We start from the raw sequence: 26,104 nt of genomic DNA, 5'->3' as shown, positions 1-26,104 counted from the left end.
TTTTCTGCTCCTAATGTTCTTTGCTTTATTTTTAACCATACAAAATTTCAAAGGCTTAAATTAAAATCATGATATACAAAAATCCAAAAGCTATCTGGAAACTTTCGGTCAGAAGTCAACTGTTGTCTTAGATAATTAAAGATCACTAGAATATTCCCTTTAAGTGATTGTTAGTTGTAATCCTCCATTAGGCCTATCAAAGTGCAGATCTCCATATGATATTAGGGAATAGGCTATAGGAAATATAAAACAATTCCTGACACAAAAAACGCAGCTACTGAAATTTTGGGAGTACAACATATGTACATTTGATTTGCACAAGTCAAGAGTTTTGTATCAAGCAGTTCAGAAAATGGCATTTCATACTCTACAATTTGTATTCTATACCACTGTTTGTGTTCACCGTTGCTAGTTTATCCTTCTACGATTGCTATATCTTTTGTCTCCTTCAGAATTTTTGCAATTTTTAGTAATTTGGGAAGACCTGAAAAACGTATTTTGTCTTTCAGCATTTTTGTGTATTCAATTTTGTAAAGTTATATTCTCTTCAATCTTGAAGAGGAATTGTGTGTTTTGTAAGTAGTACACTACCATTAATTATTATCTTCTCCATCATGTCATATACAACTCAATGGCCCTAGAGAAGCTTGAGAAACAGTGAAGATATCTGTAGGATGACATATCATATTGAATCACTCTATATGGGGCTTTAAAATCCATAAGAATCTGTTTCCATTCACTATTACACATGAATAATAATATTTGAGTCATGCCATGATATATCATAGATCTGAGTTGTATGACACTCTCAAACAATGGACCATTTTCATGCAAAATGGCTGTTTGGAACAAATGGAAATTAAATCAGGAGTTGTGACTGAGGAATTACCATATAAAAAACTGACTTTTCTTGATTTTGTTTTGCTAGTTACAATTTGGTACAGATGAAAGCTATACTCTGAAGGTGCCAGACCCTGACTATCCTAAGTATGCATGCCTCAAGGTGAGTGTGAGTTATTTGTGATGGTCAATTATTTGCTATTAAACAGATTGTTTTGGCTTGTAAGTTTAAATTGCTTCACCAAAATTGCCTTAGTGAAAATGGACAATATAAGCCAGTTACCAACTACTTTAGCATGCTTGCAGGGTATACTGACCAAAACATGTCTAGCATATAGACAACCCTGTTAATTTTAGTATAGTGAGACTTAATGTTGTATGAAAATATACAAAGTTAGTTCAAATTGGACATGCATGTGTTTTGAGGTTAAAAAAAGAGCTAATTTAAGTTAAAGGCTTTCATGTTACTTAATGCCCTCACATAACTTTTTCAAACATTTGCAGCAGAGTGCTATCTTTCACTTTTCATTGCATTAAAATCTTTCTTATTATTATACACCTATGTGAAAATAGAGAATTCAGAGCACATATATTTCCAATGAACATGCCTTCCTTATCAGTCAACTCCATGAAATAATCCTCTAATCAGACCCCCGATTTTTTTCCATCAAGGTTTAATTGGCAGAATTTAACATATAATTTGCCCTCAGAAAACAATTCTTCTCTTAGAAATACCTATGATGAACTAATATATACACAGAGAAGAAGATATTATCTCTTTCTCCAAGAGATACTTTATTCATGAACTTAATCGGCATTCCCTCTCTGAAAGAGCAGTATAAACATGTTGAGGAGTCCCTACAAGATCTGCTCTTAGGGGTTGTAAGATGCATAGTGAATCTGAACAAATTTAGTTCCATACCTTTGTCAAATGTGTCATTTGTTCAGTCACGTGATCCCTTGTGACCGCAAGATACTGTTGATGTGTTTTTATGCACAATCAAACACAGAATAAAATACCAAGGTATCTTATCCTCTCTTGAATAAAGTCTCTCAAATGCTATGCTTTGCGATCAAATGAGACAACTCCAAGGTTTCTATTGTCAGGTCTTGACTCGTTGATAAGCTCAATGGTTGATGTGATTGCTAGTAATCCAAGGGGACTTATGATGAATACTTGAATGTTGAACGTTTGGATGTCGCTGAAACTTAGATTCTAATTATTTGATTGGAAAATAAAAGAGCAAAAGAAATGGGGTTCAAGAAATATAATCTAATCCTAAGAATGCAAGAGCAATTGACAATCTTTGGTGAAACTCCACTAAGCCTTGCTTTGACATGCAAAGCAACAACTCCACAAAGCTTAGTGCAATCTTCTAAGGAGAGAAAAATGATGTTCAAATCACTATCAACAAGAAGGATACCATCAAGGCAATGCATATCAAAGTGTGAATAGCAATTGAAGTTAAGTTCATTTAAGAATTCCAGTTCACCACACAAGGCAAACTTACAATCAGCAAATCGCTAGTGGTATGGATTAAGACTTTCACCATGAATCATACACAACGCTCTATCATTCAACTGATTACCATTATCTAACATGAAGATCCAACAAGAAACCATGCGATTGCAGAAGAAACAACACATCTCATCATAACTTCAATGAAAAGGAAGTTTATTTACAACTTTGGCAACAATTTCTGCCTTCTCTTCCTATTCTACTCTAGCTACTATCAGGACTTTGTTCTCGACATTTGTCCCAACTTGTGATAGGTAGTCTTAGGTTCCGATTAGAAAATTGTAACACCAATTCTGAAAATGTGAAGGTCTGAATAGAAATCTGGAAAATTCTCCTCAAGAAAACCTGGTTTTCAGACTTAAGATAAGTCTGATTGCAATAAATAATTTTGAAGACACCCTTGTAAACTCAGAAAAAGGCATGTTTTGGTGCCCAAAAAATGAATGTCCAGGTCTGAAAACACTTGTCAATGTTAAAAAAATGACTGATTTTAAGTGTCTAAATGTTGCATCAAGTCTGATTTTCCGAGAACAAAGTCTGGATACACCTTCCCAAACTCAAAAAATGGAGGAAATTGCAATCAAATGTGTTGTCTTAGTTCTGATTTCTGAGTGTAAATGTCTGAGAACACCCCTATAACTTGCACTTTAATGGCTGGAAAGCTGTCTCAGTAAGTCTGAAGACACTTAGAAAATGATCAATATTAATAACTAGAAGTGGTCATAGCCATGTCACATGCTTGCACTTTGAATTATTTTGCCCCTCAAAACTAAAAAATGGTCACATCTGGGCACAACTGTGTGGCTGGGAACGAAGTTTCAGTCTGAAGACAACCTGGTATACTAAAAAAAATATCAAAATTAGTGCCAGGAAGTATACTACAATTCTGAAAATGCTTGGAAAAGGGTGTGGAAAAGTCTGATTTTTAGTTCTTAAAGTCTGAAGACACCCTTACAAGGTCCAACAATGACTGCCCAATGTTTGAAGACAACCTGCAACTTCAATAAATCAGTCATTAGATGGATTTTACCTTCCCAAAGTGAAGTTTGTCAAATCTGGGCACAATCAAAAGGCTGGTAATGAATATCTAAGTCTGAAGACAAATCTGTTAGTGAAGTTTCAGAGTTAGATTAGCAATAGAGGCTCCACCAAATGCCCAAAAAACTTATAAGGGTGATGCACAAGTGAAATTTCCCAAGTGTAGAGGTGGCTAGAAATGAAGAATAAGTCTGAAGACAACTTGAGAATGGAGTTTCAGACTTCACACTAGCAATGGTGTACTCAGAAAATGCCCAAAAAACTCCTCCAAAAGGCCCCCAAACAAAATCCTCTAAGTGTGAAGTGGCTGGAAATGAAGAAATAAGTCTGGAAAATGAAGTTTCCAGCCAACAATGGAGTTAAAACCACTTCTAGCAATGGTGAAAAATTCTGATCTGAGTGTGATGGCAGCCTTCAAACCTCAATGGAGCTCAGCAATACCTTCAAATTTACCCAAAACATGGCAAAATCTGCCTCACTCATAAAATCGTAGCCTACCCAATCATGGCACCACCTCAAGCTCGCAGAAAATATGGCTTAATTAGCCACCAACACTTGCTGTAGCTCTCCTCAATGGCAACGCCCAAGTCTGATTGGGCAAACAAACTCTTCAAATCTGCAACTTAGCTTTCAAAAATGGTGTCCAATGGACACTTGGGCAAAAATCGCCCAGCTGGGACCTTCAATCTGCCTTCAATCACACTTCAAACTGTCACATCAACACATTTATAATGTAATTTTAATGCTGGATGGGCATACTTATACATGTTTTTGCCTTGACATTTCACCACACAAGCAATGTGGGATAAAACTTTGCCCTTTTAAACTTGCCTAGGGAAGGTTGATTTTGTAATGTCCCCTTGTAATCTCCCCTTCTCCGCAGTGATTAGTTCAGTTGGCTGTTAGCCTAGTTCGGAGGCCCGTAGGCTAGTCAGGAGCAAAAATTAGGGTTTCCTATTTTCTAGGAGGATTCTTTGGTGTTTCCAAGGGGTATATGTGGGAGTTTGACAGTTTGGATTCTAGACTCCTTCTGGGTTTTCAGAGAGCTTCAGGATGGTTCGACATGCGTCTGCATTAGGTGACTTTTTCCAAACTTTCTATTTTTAGTAAGTGCCACGACTGCTCAGAATGTGGTTAAAATCACTTTGGAAACACTTAGTATTTTTAGCAGTATGCTATTTTTAGTAAGTACCATTTTTAGCAGTTCTATTTCTAGCAGGATGTCAGCAGGTCTGTTCAGATGGCTATTTCCGGCAGGTCAGTTTGAGTAGTTGCTCTTTTAGCATTTTTTGGTGCTATTCTTGGCAAGGATTGTGCAGCTCAGCTCAGTGGCTATTTCTGGTAGTATTATTTTGGCAGGATCCTGTATTCACTCAGATGACTATTTTTAGTAGTTCAGTTTAGAGCCCCAACTCAGTTCAGTTTTGGTGATTTCGAGCACTTCAATCTCCGACTCAATTTGACAATAATCAGTATTTGAGGAGAAGGTATTTTTAATATATTAATACCTTAGGTATGAGGTATTAATATTTGATTATTTTATGAATGGACGACTTAGGAAGGGAGAAAATATTAATTTTATCCTAAGTCTATTTGGACGAAATTTGCATATGACTTCAAGAGGGTCGTCATGGTGTTAATAATTAAATTATAACTCAAGGCAAATGGGGTGATTTTCTAAGTATATTGCCTTAGTAATATTTTTTATTTGGAAGTCATAGTTGGGCACCCACTTTACACTTTATTTTATGACACTTATATTTATTAAAAAGGGCAATTTTGGGTCAATGTGAATTGGGCGAACTTGTGCAAGGAAATGAAATGAAATGCAATGCCAAATGTGGATGAAATGGAATGGCATTTGGTTTGGGCGTATTTGGAGTGCATTTGAATTTGAATTTGGCTGGCAAAAAGTTATAAGTAAGCGACTTGGGCTCTCATTTTGGTATCGAGAGAAAATATATTGTTATGCTATTGGAATGACTCCAGACAATCTTCGAGGGTGAATACCTCCTAGGGCTCTTGACAGACTTCGAGTGTGAGATATCACTCCTAGCTGTGATTGGATCTTCTGAATGTATGGTTCAATTTTAGTGTGCATTTGCAGATTTTCAGTGTGGCGTGGATTTTAGTGTTGATGGTTTTTGGTGTGGCTGTAGCACATTTTAGTTCATAACTCTCAGTTCGTGTGTCAGATCATTCTGGGTCGTGGCTCGTTCTCTTCCTATGCCACAGGCGATTAAGTTTGTAAGTTTGTAGAACTTAATGTTGAGTATTTAATTTTTAAATGCAAATTGTACTTCTTTCCTAGCAGTACTATGCTGGGCTGCTTGGGAATGCGTGCAAAAATTCATTTGGGGTTTTGGGTTTTGGAATGCGTGCATAATTTCTAGTCCTCCCACTGAACAAGCGGTTGAGTGATTGCATTCTTCAGTTCTTTGGCTTGCCCTTGGCTGGTTTACTGCCAAGTGATTGCATTGTTTCCAATATCCCACTGTATAAGCGAAAGGGGTTGACTTGCCGCCCAAAGATTGTAATCATTTTCAGTCATTGGCATCTAATGATCCTCTCGTCACTGTATGCTCTCACCCTCCCAGATTGGGCTCTCAATGCTCAGAAAGTGGAGGGTTACTTTTAGCAGCATTTGGTTTTCATTTGCTAACCATAACAAGTGTTGTGTTGAATGTAATTGTGGGAAAAAAATTGGGAAAAAATTGTTGGGGATATTACAAATTACATTTAAAGCTTTGATTAGATTCATCATAATTACTATATTCATTTTTTTCCATAAATTCATATCTTGATGCATCATATTAATCATCCTTATCTTCATAGTGCTCAATATAACCTTCCTCATGAGGAAGTTCTTCCTCTCTGCTCACTAAGAGAATGCTTGCACATTTAAGCACAAGTTGAGATTCTGGCAGCTCAATCTTTGCCAAAAGTTGTTTCTATTGTTCAAGGTGATATAGAATTTCTTCATATTCAAATTCATCTTTATATGACATTGGGAGGAGTAGGATATTGGCCAACAACATGTGTTATCATGTCGTAAAATCTAATGCCAAAATTTTGTACATTATAGGATTTATCCCCATTCATCATACCAAGAATTACAATATTTCTTTTTACTTGAACCTTTTGCAGTTCAATTATTGCTGGAAGCTCTTGTTCCTCCATTTTGTGGTGATATAGCAATTCTTCTTGTTCAATTTGATACCCATATGACATACTTGGGGCAGTAGGATATGAGAAAGAAGTATGAGCATCATAGAATCTATCCCTTTCTTTTACCAATAGTCATATGATTTTTTTCAATCTCATAATCAAACCTATACATTTTTATGTTTTTTGATTACGTTATCATCTAGTTCCTTAGAGTTCAAAAATTTACTTGTATTGATCTCTTGAATTGGTGAATAAAAAATTTCTACCTGATATTCGTAATCGTACTTATGAATCTTAAGAGGTAGGTGTTGTGACGTATTCACACATCGCCGCATTGCAAATGGGGACCCCACTTTTCTTTTCTGCTTCCTAGGATAGTGGTTGATTCTTTTTCTATTAACCTTTGTGTCAAAGAAGCTAGTGGGTCAAAAGTTAATCAAGTTTGTGTCTTTAGGATGAAGTGAACTCAGTTATTTATGAAGGCTTTTGGAATGAATGACTCATCTTTTTCTTGCAAGGCTAGGGATGAAATGCTAAATTTGACTAAGTATATGGAAATTTCCATTGCTCCCTCAATGGAGCGAATTGCCTTCCTTTTCTCTTCCATGGCATCGACAGTCAGTTCCTTGACCTCATAGAAGCAAAATGTGAGATGTGAACCGAGGTGTCAAGCAAGGTGTCAATTTGAGCATGACAAGCAAAGAGGTTTGTTAGATGCTTCCCTCAAATGAAGTTTCACCAAGTATACAAAGTTTCTTTCATCGTCCAAGAGGTTTGATTGCGCTTTATCGAGAGGCAAGTTGCAAAGGCAAAATTTAGCTAAGTATATGAAAATTTCTATTGCCCCTTGATAGGAGCAAAGTCACTTCCTTTTCTATTGGAAGGAAGCAAAATCACTTCCTTTGCCAATGGAAAGGAGCGAACTTCCTTCCTCTGCCTTCCAGGGGTCCAAAACATCTTGAATTGTGATATACTACCTTTGTTTAAGCAATGAATTTGATTCTTAACCAGCAATCTCAAAATTTGGCTAAGTATGTGCAAACTTCGCTCACTACCTTTGCCAATGGAAGGGAGTGATGCCACTTCCATTGCCAATGGAAGAAAGCGACATGACTTCTTTTGCATGCATGAAGGGGATTTAGTGAACTTGAACAAATGGAACACAAAGTCTTAAACATTTCTAATGCTTCACCTTGCATGGAACCTCACCTTTGTTCATTGAAAGGATCAAATTGATGGAATGATGCTAAGAGTTTGAACTTCGCTCACTTCCTTTGCCATTGGAAGGGAGCAAAGTGACTTCCTTTTCCAATGGAAGGGAGTCAAGTCACTTCCCTTGCCAACGGAAAGGAGCGAAATGGCTTCCAAGGTGCTCATTGAAGATAATTTGATGAGTTTATACACATGAAGACTTAAAACCTTAAGGCTTGAATTGATGAACAGGGATGAATAGATGAAAAGGTTGCTAAGAGAAAGCTGAATGGCTACTTCACTCACTTCCTTTGCCAATGGAAGGGAGCGAACTTGCTTCCCTTTACCATTGGAAGGAAGCGAACTTGCTTCCTTTGCCAATGGAAGGGAGTAATTTTCATATAACCACGCCCAACATCATAAAGAACAGCAGGTTCAACCTCAACGTCAACAATCAGGACTTGGAAGACGATAGAACAAGAAAATCAAGGATGATAAGTAGGTGATCAGACTTAAAAGAGACAGTAAACTCGGGCCTGAGGATGTGAATCACAACAAACATAGCCAACATCATGCATTTTAGTCCTTAAGTGATCATTTCTAGATTTTAGGAGAATCTTGAGAAGTTAACCTCATAATTTAAATGATGTAATTTCAAATGTCTTTAATTCCACAATCGTTAGAGGTTGATTTTTGTTTTCTTCTCTTGCAAGTATGATTGCAAGGGAATATGAAGGAAGCATAAAGATGAAGGAGAAGCATTAAAACATGTTCTAGACACTCAAAGCAAAATATTTTCTACATTCCAAGGCGAGTCAACACCTTCACAACTTCAAGGAAGACAAATTCAAGACATTCAAGGAGGATAACAAGAGGAATCTTAACTCGAAACAAAGGATTTCGCAAATACACCAAAGAATTCAAGTCAAAGACAAGAAATTTCAAAATCAAACATCATCATCACATTGAGTTACTTGAATAATGTCGAGTATCAAGAGATATTGCTCAACATTCCTTCATGATAGTCTATTAAGTCTACAAGCAAAATGAGGTGTCATCCTAGGCGCCACACTATCAATCAAGGAGTTCCACATCAGCATGTCTAGATGCAATGCACCTAATTCATCTTATGGAGGCACAAACTTCGAGATAACTACCCCCATTTTCTATTGGTTCACATTCAGTATTGAACCTAAATGTAATTTTCTCATTGGCCAGAAGAGTTTGTTGTAACAAACCCTAATTAGGGTTTCCATCTTGTAATCTCGGCCATTGATCTCAAATCGATTGGAGCTCTTGAAATGTAATGAGCTCTCTATATAAGGCTCAAACTTCTCATTTGTAATAGTTAATAGAAGGTTAATAGTGAATAGAAAATAGTAGATAGCAGCTAGAGTAGAGTAGGAGGGGAAGGTAGAAATTGTTGCCGAAGTTGTAAATAAACTCTCTTTTCATTGAAGATATGGTGAAATGTGTTATTTTAACAAGCTACATGGTTTCTACTTCTCATTTGCTTTCATGTTGATTAGTTGAATGATAGAGCATTGTGCATGATTCATGGTGAAACTCCTAATCCATACCACAAGCAGTTTGTTGATTGTAAATTCGCCTTGTGTGGTCAACTGGAATACTTGAATGAGCTTAAGTTCAATTGTTATCCAGTCATTGATATGCATTCAATTAATGGTGTCCATGCTTGATAATTCTTTGAAAATCATCTAATTTCCTTAGAAGATTGCACTAAGCTTTGTGGAGTTGTTGCTATGCATGTCAAAGCAAGGCTTAGTCAAGTTTCGCCAAAGATTCTCCTTCGTTCCTACGTTCATAGACTTCTCAAACCCATCTCTTTTGCTCTTTTTTATTCTCCAAGCAAGTAGTTAGAATTAAGTTCCAGCAATTCAAGCATTCAAGTATTCAATGTAAGTCCCCTTGGATTACCATCAATCACATCAACCTTGGATTCTTCCACTTGATCACATAGTTTAGCATTTGGGAGGACTTTTCTCAAGAGAGGATAAGATACTTTTGGGCATTTTATTCTGTGTTTGATTGTGCATAAAAAACACATCAACAATAGGTTTCCTTTATTATGAGCTTTCCAAGTTGTTCACTATCTCCTTGAATGAGTTGTAGCTTTTTCCCGTTCTTGCTGGTATTTGGGCTTCCCTTTGGTCACCATCTTCAAGTTTTTGATGTACAAACTGATTTTGGGTTTGACTGAAATATAGTAGTGACTTTTCACTTTGAAGAGACATTCTTCTAACAGCTGAAACTTCCAAATACCAAACAATGACTTCCTTATTTCCTTTTTGTGCCATTCTAGTGGTGCAAGTTGATGGGATGTCAACACTATACACAAACTTTCAGTGCTAGATTATTAGGATTTTAAAGATATAAACCAAATTGACATATCCCAGGCCATCACACAAATCAGGCTCAGAAATTGTTGCTCACACTTATAGAGGATTCAATCCACTTCAAGGCCAAGGAAATTTCATTGTTGAAGGTGAATGAATCAGGTCATCAACAAAATGTGAGTGATGACAAGCCAATTGTTAGAGTGGATAATCTCTCCTTCACTTTGGGCTTAGTTAAACCCAAGAGAGTATTCCTAGAGGTAAATTTTAACAATATTTAATCACAACGGGATATAGACAAATAGACAGACTTGTATTAGTATCCAATGTACGCCTTGGCCCAAAATTTGTCACTACATTGAGGACTAACCTACTACACATATGATCTCTTTTAAGCTAATGGAGACTTTTTTGGATAGTTGCAAGATGTGGGTATGCAAGACATGATTCCTTTAAGGTAAAATCCGTGAGGTTCGCTACAAATGTTTCTCTAGTTAAAATACTGAACCATGAAATTCATAGAAACTACTTTCTACTTTTAAACTATTAGATAAAGATGTTATTCATTCATTGTGTATGGAGGGTCAAACACTTCCAAGACCAATGCCTTATATTGGGTTACAGAGTTGCATTTCTAGAAGAAAACACATAGAAATGACAAAAAAGATATTCTATCAATAACTAAACATGCTTAATCATCTTTCTCAAAACTCTTAAAATCCATATGTGATATTGAAGATATCGTTATGAAGAGTGATTTAGAATAACACAACATTCATCTAATCTCGATTACATTCATACTAGCAAATTTAGCAAGAAAAATCCCAAACTAAGAAGAACCTGTCACATTTCATCACTTAGAAGCCTCTCTAAAGAGTTACAAATGATCGAGGAGAGATTTAGTTACAAACACTTGCTACAAATAGCCTACCTCTTTGTAATTTGTTAAATTAACTGCTCAACAAGTGACTAGATTTAGAAGAGTTGAAACTCTAGACTAGACTTGTTGTAGTCATGTGGAAATGGAGAAATGACCAACTATTGTTTTGGCAAATGAATTGATATTTATAGCATTTTTTTTGGGCATCGAATCTTTGTGGGAATTCAACTAAGAGCTAGATTTCATTAACGTGGCTTGTGAAATGAGTTGAAATCCCATGAAATCTATTGAAATGGGGTAAAAATTATCACCATCTAAAATTCTAACCACCACATTTGTGGTGGCATGGTATTCTTCATGGTATTTGTGAACTAAGATTGGTGTCATAGGATGAATAAGCTTTTTTTGGTAGGAAAGACCAATTTGGTAGTTGCAAGAGTCAAAATGAGCGTTAATGGTGCTTATGGAAAGATTCAATGAGTGTAGGAAGGAATCTAGAAGATATGCAAAATTTTGAAGTGCAAGAGGATGAGAGAATGGAACATGTGAGGTTTTGGATTAGGACCAGACGTTGTAATTGGATTGGGGAATGGAAGTCCTAAAGTTCAATGAAAATTTGCAAAGGGGTGAAACAAGTGGATGAGACACATGAGAAAAGGATGTAAAATTGAATATCAAGATGTTATGTCTAAAACATGATGCCTAGAGTCAAGTTGAGGTCCATGCAATAAGAAATGAACAACAAAAGGCATTTTGCAAGAATTCAATGCAGAAGTGGATATGTGAAGTGGATGCAGTGGAGGAGGGTTAAAAATCAGATCGAACTTGCATGAGAGGAAATGAATGGAAAAAGGCATAGACGACCTTTGTTAGAATTCAATGTGGAAGTGGATGTTTGAATAGGATATCAGAACAAGGGTCTAGATGTCAAGATGTGCAAAGGAATTCCACAAGAAGGGGGAAAGATGCAAGGAAAACTTGCAAAATAAGACAAAGGATCAAGAGAATGGACAAATATCTAGGTCCCTATCGAGATCCCACAAAGACTAGGAAAAGAAGAAAAATGGAAGGGAGGAAGGAAGGAAAGGAGCAATAAAATTTGTGGCACTTTAAGCAAAATTGCACTTTAAGACTAAATAATGGATTGGTAGGAAATGCTCGGATGTCCATTAAAAGTTGGCACTTTGTAGAAACATCATAAAGTGACCAAAAAATATCCCGAACTTAGAAATTTCTAAAGATTTTGTAGCTTCCAACATATGATAGGCACATGGGGGATGAAGGAGATCAACACTCGGGAAAAATTTGACAATGGAAACCCATATAAAGATTTCTCAAATCAGTTATATGTGATGAAAAAATGAGGCCTAAATGCACAAAGGGGCTAGGACATAGGCCAATTCTAGTAATGGTAGATTGAGTCCAACCACTAAGAACAAATTTGACCAAGGGGCGCTTTGAAGAATTCTTAGATTCATTATCAATGATGAGCAAGGTAACGACAAGGAAACAAAGGGGCACTAGACTTAGAAAATTTTGGACTACTAGGGTGGGTGCCAATAGGGCGGTGCACTAGGAAATAGCAGTCAATCAACTTTCGAACATTCAACCAATTTATCAAACATGAAAATGAAAAGATTTATGGTTGAGGTTTGCTCAACTTATTCCCATAAAAGTACTTGAGCGATAGAACTCTAAACAAACATCGTCATGGCTTGTGGCTTTCAGATATGCATAAATAATTCATTTCAATTGAAGGGCCATAAGCAAATAAAAACGAAGCATAAATGCAATAAAAACCAAGGACACTTTTTGGAATAGGTGTGAAGAAAAAAGCAAAAATAAATGCTTATGTACATCAAGAGCCAAAATATCTTTACAAATAAGGAAATCCTATACTTTTGGATTTACCAAAAAGGGAAAGGAAATCCTGTAGTAATGGACTATGGGAAACACTTACTATCAAGATTGACTTTCAATAGACCTTCCATATGCGGTGAATATATTTCAGAAGTGCTCATGAAATTTCTCTAACTCCTCTACAATGAATAATGTACTCTTTTCATGATAATGTTTCTCACTGTGTTCATGCAAAAAACATTTTGTGCAAATACTTAAATTATATCTCTGATGATATACACAATCACACTGGGAAAAAATTAGTTAATAATTTTGCGTATTCAGTTTAAGATGTAATGTATACCAAATATATCTCATCATTTTATTTAAACTTGCCTGCACTTATGTATATGCACTTTTGGCTTTGAAGGATTGCAACTTAATTGGGTACTGTTTGCAGGGTAATACTATCTATGGGGCTCTTCATGGACTTGAGGTAATCAGTTTCTTATGCTTAGTAGATATCAGTTATCCCCAAATTTTAACTACAAAAATGAAAAGCTAGAAACATAAGATGTTTAGTTCATTATACGGATGTGTGTGTGGAATAGGATATTGTTTTTTACCTTCTGAGTGATTATGGACCAATAAGAATATTGCAAAACAATTCAATTTCAGATAAATCTAAGATGTATCATGTTAGTATTGATTATATATATCTGTCAAATTGCATCACATCTTATTTAATTTCTGTGCGTTCTATCAATGTTTAAAGTTTGCAGATTACTACAACTTAAATTGTGATAAGTGGCACTTATAAAACCCAGTTTTGGGACATCTTAACTTGAGAATCATCAAAGATTAAGAACTCAGATAGTGTACACTAAATTTTATTAGTAGTTTTCAATGTATTCTTGATGTAGTTTTCTGCAGTATTTTACATGATCATTTGGGATTAAGTAAAAGTCCCAAATTTCTAACACATCGATCAATCTTGCAGACGCTAAGCCAGCTATGTCTGTTCGATTCCAAAACAAAAAATGTAATGGTCTCGATGGCTCCTTGGATCATTATTGATCAACCCAGATTTTCCTATAGGGGCCTTTTAATTGGTAAGCATAATACTTACTAGAAGTAATGTTTACAACTGTACTATTATTTCTGCTTAGATAAAGAAAATATTGGAAAAAAATGGTTTTTTGATTCCATTATTCACGATACTTTTAATAATGATTTCTATCCTCTCTAATGTTTACTCACATTTATCATGAACTACCATTGACCATAAATGCTTCCCAACATTAGGTTTTAAGTTTAACGTTAAAAGACTGGACAAACTTTTGGTCACTTTGTGCAACTCAAAATTTGATGTCTTTTCAAATTGTAATTATGAATTTGCATGATGTTGTACCCATACAAAAATTTTCATATTGAGTTATCTTTTGAGTCAGAGGAAATCCATTTCTTTTCTATTCCAGTGTTTGGCAGCCATTACATACAATAACAACCAATTTTACAATACTTAGACACAGCAAGCTGATTTATGACTTGGACTCAAACTTGGCCAAGATACAATAGGCTTAACAAATTGAAAAAGAATGAAATATAATTTTTTTTAAGGATTCAAAACTTGTGTCTTTCACCCTTCAATAAATATACACATTAAATTAATCAAATAGAAGCTACTTTGATCACATGCACAAGTATACATCAATCACTTGAAAATAAAAGTGGATTTTAGTTGAAGGAAACAACATTTATAGATATATAAATATTGTCAAGTGTATACAAAACTCATACAAAATCCATCACATTAAAACAAATATCAAAACTAAAAGTATAATTCTATGGATTAGAGAAGCCTGCATCACTTGTCACAACATCCATAGTATACAACAAGTTCTATGCATGCATCTAAGATAGGTCCTTGTTGATGCAACCATCATATCTACCTGTGTATTAGTGACACCAACATCCAATGGGTTTACTCATGCTCTATCCTATGCCTTGGCTACTACATTTGCTTCTAAATCTATTTGACCAATCCATGCAAGGTCCTCTTTGTTAAATATGGGATCCTCAATATTAACAATCAAATCTGATTGTGGATCAATCTCATCTAGAGTGATGGGAGATAAGTTGGTGCCCAAGTTTTGTTTTTGATGGAGGCAAAGGATGTAATGACCATAAACTGATGCAGGAGCATCTCAGGAAAATGGCAATCTGCATAGTCCAAAAAGAATTCTTGAGTTTGATTCCTTTGTTTCAGTTTTGTTTTTTTGTTCTCAGTGTTCAGTTTGATACAATTTATGGTCCGTGAGGACTTTGATCTAAACATTAATTAAGATATGATCATTAGAGATATGGTGTATAAAGTTAAACATAAACCTCTTTTCGTGTTATGATCATTAAACTAAGCTATGATATATGGTGATGTGATGTATGTGTAGAGAAATTGTCAAGAGGAATGCGACAAAGATTTGATCAAAATTTTCACAACTTACTACACCTTGTCCAATTATACACAAAAGATGAGAATAAACCTGTGTAGCTGCTCCCGTAGTCCTTGTTGCTCAAATGATTTAAATATACTTTACTCTCCTTAATTTTTTTGCTTGTTCTTGTCTATGGCTGTTGCAAATTGTAAATGAGGTTTTTTGGATTAAATGGGCCCTTTGCATAAGTTTTGAGGAGTTTAGAAGGGCATTCAAATGGGTTATTTGAATTCACAATCCTTCTCTCTCTCCTAGGAGAACCCCCAATTGTACTTATATGAATTTGAACCTCATCACCCTCACCAATCTCATTGTGTCTGTTGTCTTTTTGTTGATTCAAAACATAGCTACAAGTGAAAACATAAAATAAAAAAAATAAAAAATCTTCTGCAAGTGTTTGAAACACTGAAAAATATGCAAAAGAATTTTTACAAATGAACAATGGATAATAAACTTATCTCAAATAATATTATTTGATTCTCTCTTGCCTTCTTCTCATTGTTGTTCTCTTCTCTTCTCACAATTGTTTCTCTTTTTGTCTTCTTCATAATATGGAAAATGATAAAATGAGTTTGTTTTGTGTTTTTTAGTTGTTAGTTTGATTGTTTTAGGTTTAGGTTTGGTGTATAGGGGTGTTAGTTGTTCGTCGTGGAAGAAAACATATAGGGCCATCGTGGAAGAAAATGCACAGGGCCAACGTTGTATAGAGAAATTTGGTTGTGGAAACAAAGAACTTCCCATCGCGAAAAGTAGAAATAGAACTTGTGCACAAAGAAAAATAAAGAACGTCTCGTGTTGTTCATTGAAAATCCCTGTGCGTCACTGATGGGAAAAAAAATGAAAAACCGTCACGATTATGTGGAATAAATCTGCACAATTTTTCAACAAAAAATGATGGGACTTTTTGCGCAAAAAAATTTGCAATTAATGGCTACTTTAAGACCCGCAAACTTCACAAAGGGTGAGCTGCAATTTTGTTTCAAAATCCTTGAAGAAAATCCATGATTTTTCAAAAAAATCTGCACGATTTTAAGACAAACCCACAATTTTTCAGCAAGAAAAAACTTTCGCGATTTTTAGAATTGCATACAAATTTTTATTAAAAATTTGCAAAAGATTTTAGTCCTCCTCTCATACCATGAAGTGGTAATTGGATAATCGATTAATGAAAACAAAGTTACATATAGGCAATTACAAGACAATTTTTCTAAAAGAAACAATTATAAACAAAAGCTAAATTAGAAGGTAACTAATTAAACGAAACTATCCTAAATGACCATTAAATAATATAATATTACTTTAATACTCCTAGGCCAACCATCCAGTACTTTTTCCTTCAATTTTATGTTTTTTAATTGCTTTTTATGTTATAAATATGGAATATATAAATGTATTGAAGTGGTAGTGATCAATGAAGATACAATATTGGTAGCATTAAATATATTTATCTTTTGGAATGTGATAACAATAAATAATCATAGGCGAAGTGTATTCAAGATGCTTGCCTAATGACTATCAGAGGATCTTTAATAAAGGTGAGAGGATCTTTAATAATTGCACAAACTTTCAAATGAACCCCTATAAATGCAGTTGATAATTTTATTCACACACACATAACTAGAAGGATAAGCGGGGAAAGAAAGTCAAGAGGTCATGTTGACCTACATTCAAATCAGTCAATGATAATAGGATGAGTGGATCCACAACGAAATATCAACTTCATGGACACATGGTTAATAGCATAGAAGTCTTTTTGTCATTGTTTCATTGCATTTAAGACATGTTACTGGATAGGTGGGGGAAGCTATCAGATCTGGGTTGAGTTCATACCAAATTCGGGATCTGGTTCTGTGCAAAAAGGATCCATTCAAGTTTTCTAATAATAATATATTATTGCTGGCTCGAGCTCCCAACAAGTAGTCATTCAATGAGATTTTGTGGTTAAAGAACATGGTTTTGTGGTGTAATATCCCCAACGATTTTTTTTTGTTTTTTAATAGTTTTACAAACACACAAATCACCCGTTAGGGTTAGAATAATGCAATCCAAACCAACTGAAAGGAACCCTACACCTTTTGATCACTGAGAGCCCAGACTGGGAGGGTGAGAGCATACGGTGATAGGGGATCGTTAGATGCAACATTGAAAATACAGATTACAATATTGGCCAGCAAGCTAGCCCCTTCCACTTTCCAACAGGTAAAACAAGGAAACTTGGAGCCAAGGGAACAAGAACACATTCACACACAAATCACTCTACCGCAATATTTCAGGGGGAGGACTTTTCACTAAACAACTCAACTCAATTGCTTATGCAGTGGGAGGACAATTACAAGCAAAGATCACTCAACTGCTTAAGCAGTGGGAGGACGATTACAAACAAAGATCACTCGACCGCTTATGCAGCGGGAGGATTGAACAACAAACTGAATTACAAACACTGCAGGTGGCCAAGTCAGCCTCTTCCACTTATGCAGTGGGAATTACAATGAAGTACTTCATATACAATAGAGGTTAGTACTACTAACCAACAATTACAGTGATGAATACAATGAAGTACTAGGAATTATAACATTGGAACTCAGACAAATACAAGCTAAAACACAAATAACCAAATCTGATGTAAAATACCAACAACTCCAGGAATGGGCCAACAACTCTGAAAGACTCACAACTTCCTCGAAATAACTCCAAATCGCACACGAACACAGGCAAATGGAAGATATGACCAAGGCGACCAAGATAGGAGCAAAGACTAACACCAAAAATGCCTACAAAAAGAAGCACGCAACCTGAGGCACCTCCAGGAAAGTACGGCCAACACTTTATCTAGATTGGATGACATTAGAAGCCTAGTTGAAAAATTCATCTTCATTACACCAAGAGACCAATGTGAATAAAATGTTCCCCTTGCTGATTTGCACATGATCAAGAACACAATGGAGGGAATAAAATTGGTTTTCTTACACATGATGCATGATAGAGATGTTGCCACCAAGTTTGCAGATGAGACTTTTTCTTTAAATAAGCAATTGAGGGGAGAGGTTAGTGAGCTCACCATTGAGCTTTATTCCACTAGGCTTGCTTTCAAAAGTGTCCAAGAGACGCTTCTTGAAGCAAATGATCAGCTCTATGAGGCCAAACATTTAAGAGAGCAAGAGAATAGAGAAATGGACAAGGAGATCAATCAGGTAATGGAGGAGCTTGATTGCATTCAGGAGGAGTATGATCTTTCTCTTTGTCCCCTAAGATCAGAAAAAAGTGATTTTGGAGCAGTAGAATGTTTGGGTGGAGCATGACTACGATAGTAATCAAGAGGTTGATAATCTGTTGTTTGATACAAATGCTGATCGGACATTTGTTAATCCACTTTCCAAGTTTGATGTGGGAGTTCCTTATGACTTTAGTGATGAGGGTGGATCACATTGCAGAGTTTGAGACCTAGGTGCAATTTGCAACCATGAGATATTATTTCAAAATTGGAGCATTGATCAAATGCATACTCTTGGGCATCTTCTTTGGAAAAGAATGGATCATATTTTCAGATTTGGGCTTGCTGAGTGGATGTAGATTAGTCACTTCACTTTATGGTTTTCTCTCATTCAAGGGAGTTGGTTCAATTTCTATGGTCATGCAAGTAATAGTTTTCAATTGGAGATTGCTTGGAGGCGTTTTCCAGCCACTTTTGATTTATTTTTGAGCATTGGAATGCTCAACTTTCATGCTTATACTTGGAAAATTCTTTGGTACTACTGTTGTCCTCTATGTAGAGCACTTCAATCAGATGGCACTTCATTAGTGTTTATTTCAAACCTTCCAAACTCAAGGAGTTCTCTTTATGAAGGTTTGTGTTGTAAACTTTAACAGTTTACCTCCTAAGTTGGTCCAGGATAGTGAACTTCTTTATGCTATGGCTCATATTTCAGAGAGCCTTGGAGTTGTGACAATGAGTGTTAGCACTACTGTCCACAATCTGATTAGCTTACACATGAGTTCAGATTCTGATCAACAAATGTGTTTGATGGTTTCTTTTGCTCATCAACTAGTGGATTGGAAAGATATTCTGAGCAAAGGATGGTTCCATGTGGAGTTGGAGTCACTAGACAGGATATTTCCAGCCTTGGACGTAAGTAGATGTGTTGTTTTGGATGATGTTTTCCCGTGTTGCAGCAACTGTTCATCTTCTTGGATGCTGATTTTCCCAAGATCGGACCTCAAGTCAATCATTTCAAACTTGGTGGGCTACTGGTTTTCTCTTTTTCATACTTCAGCGTCTCCTAGCAGGATGGGTTATGGTCTTAGATGAGAGGTATGGCGAGTTGGGGTAATTAGTATCCATGTATGGGAAGTGTTCAAGCTCTAAGCAGAGGTTATCCTTATTCCCTCTCTCTTCTTATGGTTGGAACAACGAACCTTTGCTTTCTTTGGTTCACCATTTCTGAGGTGCTTGGAGTGGGAACTGTAAGAGTTTTCAGAAGTCTCCATGGTTGTATCAAACTAATTCAATTGAGGCCTAGTAGATTCATGTGGAGTTATGTGAATGCGTTTGTTGAGCTCCTGCAAAGGATTGTTTTCCTCCTTGCAAGGAGATTTGGAGAAGTCACATTTACAGTCATGGCTCTGCTTGACACCTTGGGGAGATATGTTGTGGAGCTTGATTGTGAATTGAGTAGACTTAATTTCCTATTGCCCAGGCTTGTGATAAACAGTGGCATTGTTGATATTGATTTCAATCCTTCAAGATTTTTCAGTTTGAATATCATGGATGGTAACATTTTGGAGTTACAAGGGAGGTTAGTCCAGTTTTGGCATGGTGTTTTCACTAATGTGATCAGAGTGGCACAACATCGACATGGTGGGTTCTTTCTGAGACGGACATGGGACCCTAGGATCATACTTGCTCTGGTGAGGACCAGTTTAAAATTTTCTGGAGTTGTGGTGGCATTGCTTGAGGACAAGCAATTTTGGGAAGGGTGTACTGTAATGTCCCCTTTTCCACTCTAGTGGGTTTTGGGGACTGTGGGCCAATTTCGAGACCTGTTGGTCAATCAGAGGCAAAAATTAGGGTTTCCTATTTTCTAGTAGGATGCTTTGGCAGTTTTGGTGGCTTGCATGTTGGAATTTTATAGTTTTGATTTTGGATTCCTTCTAGGTTTTAAGAGAGCTTCGCGATGGTGTGACATGCAACTGAATCTGAGGTCTTTTTCGAACTTACTATTTTTAGTAAGTGGGGGCGAGGACAACTTATTTTTCTAGGTTTTTGGGTTTTCAGAGAGCCTTGCGATGGTGTGACATGCAAACGAATCCAAAGACTTTTCCGGACTTACTATTTTTAGTAAGTTGTGATAGCTGCTCATTATGTGGTTAAAATGCATTTGGACACACTATTTTTAGCAGTATGCTATTTTTAGTAAGTTCTATTTTTAGTAGTGCTATTTTTAGTAGGGTTTCAGTAGGTCAGTTTAGATGGTTATTTTTGACAGTTTAGTTTGAGCAGTTGGTCTTCCAACATTTTTGGAGCTATTTTGGCAAGTTTGAGCTTATGTTGCACAACTTCATGGTTGAGGAAAAATATTTTATAAGTGAATTATTTATAAGGCATGATGGACGCCTTCGAAAGAAATATGTTAATTTTATGAAATAATTCACTGCATTTCCTTGGACGCCATATCTCAATTTATGAATATATTACAAGTATATTTGCTACCTTGAGGGGGTCAATTTGAAGAATTAAGAATTATTTTGACTTATGTTAAGTGGGCGTCCCTTTTGGAGAAAATACATGATTTAAAATAAAGGCAAATATTATTTTTGCTTGGGCATCCAAATTGGATGTAATTTCATTTCATTTCATGGCATTTTGGAGGGAGTTGAATTTGAATTTGGAGCTTTTAAAAGATAAATAAGAGTGTTGGGCTCTTGTTTTTGGTATCCATTATTTCTTTGATAACGAAGTGCTGCCAAAATGTTGTCAGACTCTTACGTCGAGGAACACATACCTCCTAGTGCCTCAATTTCGTTCTTGAGAGATAGCACCTAGTTGAATGTATGACTGTTTCTCATCCAGGGGAGCAGATTGGACCCAATGTAGTGAAGATTTGTGTGGATTTCTAAGTGTTTTTGTTGCTGGTCGCAGAGTGTGCTGAAGTAGATTCTTGGTTGCAGATCTCAGTGTGTCATTCTTCTCGTTCTGGGTATTTCTTCTATCTCTTTTTATGGTTTGGGCGATTCGTTTTGTGAGTTTGTAGAGTCTAAAATGGTGTTTAGGATTTTATTTTTGCAAAATTGTACCCTAGCTGGATGTACCATGTGGCTGAATGCTTTGGGATGCGTGCATAAATTATTGGGGTCAGTTTGCCATGTTTTGTTGTCCTAGGATTGATCGCCTGCCTCCTAGTGATCATATGCTTTCAGTTTCATGTCATTCGGTTAATAATTGGGTGAGTTGTGAGTGTTTTAGTGGGATTTGGTGTTGTTGGTCTGTGTTTTCAGCGTGCTGGGATTATATCAGATTTAGAGATTTTCCGATTTGGAGTGTCTTCTTGTGTGGAGTTGGTTTTAGGGTGTGTGGGTTCTTTTGTGTGGAGAGAAAGATCTTGGTAATTGTTTGCAGCTGTTGGTTCTTCATTCTTATCTTCTATGATTCATATTGTAATGTTGGTAGTAGTACTAACAACAATTTCTATTGATCTTTCTTAGACCCACTGCAAAGTGGAAGAGGCTGGCCTTGCCGCCTATCTTTTGGATAGTGCTTTCTCTTAATTTGTAATCCATATTTGTGCATTGTAAAGCTGGTTAGTAGTACTAACACCTATCTAATTACTAATTGGATTATTGCTCTTAATCCCACTGCATAAGTGGAAGAGGTTGGCTTTGCCGCCTACTGTCCTCCTGCTGCATAAGCAGTAGAGTTGATTTGTAATCTCGTTTTCAGTCATCTCGCTGAATAAGCGGTGGAGTTGATTGCTATTTCATTTCTAGTCCTCTTGCTGCATAAGCGGTCGAGTGATTATTGTTCTTTTAGTTTGTAATCTTCTAATTGGTTGGTTGCACCACCATAATGCTGTAGAAGTTCTTACACCCGTTGGATAAGCAGAAGGGGCTGGCTTGCCACCTAGTATTGTATTTGAGATTTCATTTCGAGCAGTTATTTGAGCTAACGATTCCCTTGACATTGTATGCTCTCACCCTCCCATACTAGGCTTGCGGTGATCAGAAAGTGAAAGGGTTACTTTCAGCATTTCCTTTCTGCGGAAGTTTGATTGTTCTAACCTTAACGGGTGAATCTCGTTGTGTTGAAAAAAAGAAGGGGATATTACATGGCGTCCACTTTCCCAATCTCCCTAGTCACACTTTTCCAAAAATCGCCATGTTATAACACATTAACATTACAGAGCATGAAATACATTCATTTTTTTATGCCAACTGCTTAGGGAAATAAAACATGACTTAGGATAAATGATATAATTTTTCCCTCCTAAGTCGTTCCTCCAAAAATTGATCAGTAAAAATAATTAAATATCAAACTTTAGGATAAAGTAATAATATTTAATTAATCAGTTATAAATCAACTACTGATCACTGTCAAATCAAACTATGAACTGAAGTGTAGGAAATCACTAATTTGAACTGGATTGGAGCTTTGCCCCAGATTGCCAAAAATAGTATTGCCTAAACTGACACTTAATAAAAATAGCAAGTCATGAAAACAACTCTGAAAAACATGCTCGTCGAACCCCGTGAATGAGCTTGGAAAATCCAGAATAACCTCAAAATCCAGTCAACTGCCACCAACTTACTAAAAATAGTAAGTTAAAAAATCACTTCAGAACAAGATGCATGTTATACCTTTGTGAAGCCCTCAAAAAACCCAAAAGGAATCCATAATCGGAATCGAAGAATCCCTACCAAACAAGCATCAATTGGTTCATGCAGTATTCCACAAAAATGGGAAACCCTAATTCCTGATTCCAGTCAGACTACAGGGCTCTGGAATAGGCTAGTAGACCACTAGTTTCTCCTTACTAAGAAGGGGACATTACATGTGGCATTGGAGATTTGTGAATTATTGCTGATAGATTGGAAAATTCAACAACTTTACACTTTAGTGGATCTTGTTGATAATATTATTATTTAAAAAAATATAATATTTATATGTTTATATTATAATTATTAATATTTCTATAGTATTATAGTTATATAATATATTAATTTACTAACATTTTATATGGTTTATAAATATTCTTGTATATAAAGATAAAAGATACTGAGAAATATGTATGTTTCTTCTACAAATATACATTTTAACGATTTTTACATGTTTTTTGTATGGATGAACCCAAAACAAACCCAGCCCCAAAAGAGTTTTTCCACATGCACGAACTGAATCTGTGAATCCCAACCAAGATCTGAACCAGAACCTATATCATAGTATGTAAGGCTTCTTTTTCACATCATGGACCTCTCCTTACAATGCAAGATAGAGAAGAAATGACATAATGTGCATAGGTGTTGGACTATGTACAAACACTTAATTTTTTGCCTTTATAATAGTTGTGTCTTGATCTTTTGCCTGATTATCTACACTTATGCAATGCAATGAAATATATCAAGATGGTTTGAGATTATTGATATGTCGTGATTGACTCCAAATTCTTTTTTGATAATGACAGCCACAAGCCTGGATTCATCTTAAATTGGAATTGAAATGTGCCAAGAGATATTAAAATACTCGAGGTATATCAAAAAATTTCAGACAAAATTAAAGATAGAACTCTGTTAGTTTGGTGCATCATTTTTTAAACCAAATCCATTTTGATTCAAGCACATAAAAATTTGTAATGTTCCCCTATTGGGATATTCCTATATTTTGCCCTAGAATCACCAAGTGAGGTATGAAGTATATTAAGGAATTGCAAATTGTCAACTTTAAGTTTTGATTTAGGGGCAAACACCTATCAAAGTCTGCTGACTATCCTTTTATCAACTCTGAAATCAGATAGCCAGTTATGATCGATTGACTTCTCTGTCTGATCCGATGTGCTAGATTTGGAATGATTATCTGATCTGCTTTATATCTTAGACCGATCCACTCTTTATGAACAAAGATGCTAATTGAATTGTTTCCCTTCTTTGATTATCAGTCTGCTGATTACTGATTGCTGATCTGTACATCTGATCTGATCTTTTGCTTTTCATTCCATTGATCATTCGATATAGACATGTTTATTGATGATTTAATCGCTTTATGGCTGAGAGTTTAACCCTACTTGCTGGTTGATAATTTTGCTGATTTGCTTATTCTATAACCCAGTATAATTTACCATAAATGATTCAATTTCCCATGGCTCATGCCCTTCTCTCAACCCAATCTCCTTCTTTATATACCTTTCATGGCTGGGGTTATGCCTTTCATTCGGAGGGATGTACCCTTTCAAATAGACTTGCTGCCCTTATGTAGTCACTTAGTCGACCCATTAAAATAAATTGGTATTTTAGTTAATTTGTGGTTGGCCTTACAAGGAATTGTTCTTCATTAGGTCGGCCTAAATAAATTGTTCTTCATTAATTTGTGTCGGCCCTAGTTTATTTCATCACTTAGGTTATTCAGGATAGTTAGCAAAGATAATAAACTTAGACGGTCCTTTTGAATTTCCTTTAACTTATTTCCCTAATGTCATCTATTAAGCTGTGATCTGTCCTACAAGGCAGCGGCATGTCGGTCTGCCCTTCCCAAATTTTCTTGTCCTCAAGCAATGACAGGGTTTAACCAAATCTTTGCAAATGCGAGGGTTTCAAATCATCTCTTGGGGATTTGTAATCCTTAGATCCTCCATATGATATAATTAGCTTCAGTAACCCTAGTATTACCCTAAGTTGTGAATTTGGGCTAAAACTTGCAACAACATAATCTAGAGTTGGAAATTGGCAAGGTTTGAAATTTAAGAGTCTTCCATATATTAAGATGAGGATTAGAAGTATGACACACAACTATGACCTTAAATTGTTCTTTTCTAAAAAACATTCATATCTTTTGGTTCACTCTTGGTTATTCTCATATTCTAGATCAACCAAAAATGATACTAGTAATATGTTTATAGTAATCATTGGGGTAGACATATTGGAAACACATCAGGTATGAACCAAACATGGAGCATGCACATAGAAACACAAAACATACACATGAAAATATACTAACACGGAGAATACACACAAATACAAGTATTATTAGATCCCTTCTTATTGACTAGAATGCATCCATTGATTTATTTTTAACTTGTAGGGTGGGAGGATCAAAGGAGGAAAGAAGTTTTGGGATCTGCAAAAGGCAAGTGCATTGAAGGGTTTGTTAGGAGCTAGGAAGGGGGCCTAACCTTGCCTTGCTACACCCATGAGCTGGGAAGGGGGCCTAACCCCACCTTGTTGCTCATATGACACTTAGAGCTAGAAAGAGGGCCTAACCCCACCTTTCTATTCCCATGAGCCGGGAAGGGGGCCTAACCCCATCTTGCTGCTTATTAGCCACTTAGAGCTAGAAAGAGGGCATAATCTCACTTTTCTGCTCCCATGAGCTGGGAAAGGGGCCTAACCCCATCTTGTTGTTCTTAAGCCACTTAGAGCTAGAAAGAGGGCCTATTCTCACCTTTCTTCTCCCATGAGCTAGGAAGGGGGCCTAACCCCACCTTGTTGTTCATAACCCATTTAGAGCTAGAAAGAGGGCCTTACCTCACCTTTTTGCTCCCATGAGCCAGGAAGGGGCCTAACTCCACCTTGCTTC

The 26,104-nt window shown here is 36.2% G+C and overlaps 1 protein-coding gene across 3 annotated transcripts in view; it reads left to right on the top strand.

Moving 5' to 3' along the window:
- LOC131870178 (beta-hexosaminidase 3-like) overlaps positions 1-26,104 on the top strand; it is a 148,026-nt gene that overhangs the window by 1,377 nt on the left and 120,545 nt on the right. For 2 of the 3 annotated variants that reach the window (XM_059215831.1, XM_059215832.1), the window contains exons 2-4: positions 929-1,003; positions 13,293-13,328; positions 13,833-13,944. In XM_059215831.1, the coding sequence (XP_059071814.1) occupies positions 929-1,003; positions 13,293-13,328; positions 13,833-13,944 (223 nt within the window). The remainder of the gene's footprint in view (positions 1-928; positions 1,004-13,292; positions 13,329-13,832; positions 13,945-26,104) is intronic. The other variant, XM_059215833.1, reaches the window with a different exon arrangement.

This window comes from Cryptomeria japonica, unplaced genomic scaffold, assembly GCF_030272615.1.
Source record: "Cryptomeria japonica unplaced genomic scaffold, Sugi_1.0 HiC_scaffold_299, whole genome shotgun sequence".
Lineage (NCBI taxonomy): Eukaryota > Viridiplantae > Streptophyta > Pinopsida > Cupressales > Cupressaceae > Cryptomeria > Cryptomeria japonica.
The sequence above is the reverse complement of the archived record's forward strand: the minus strand, read 5'-3'. Positions and strand labels throughout refer to the sequence as shown.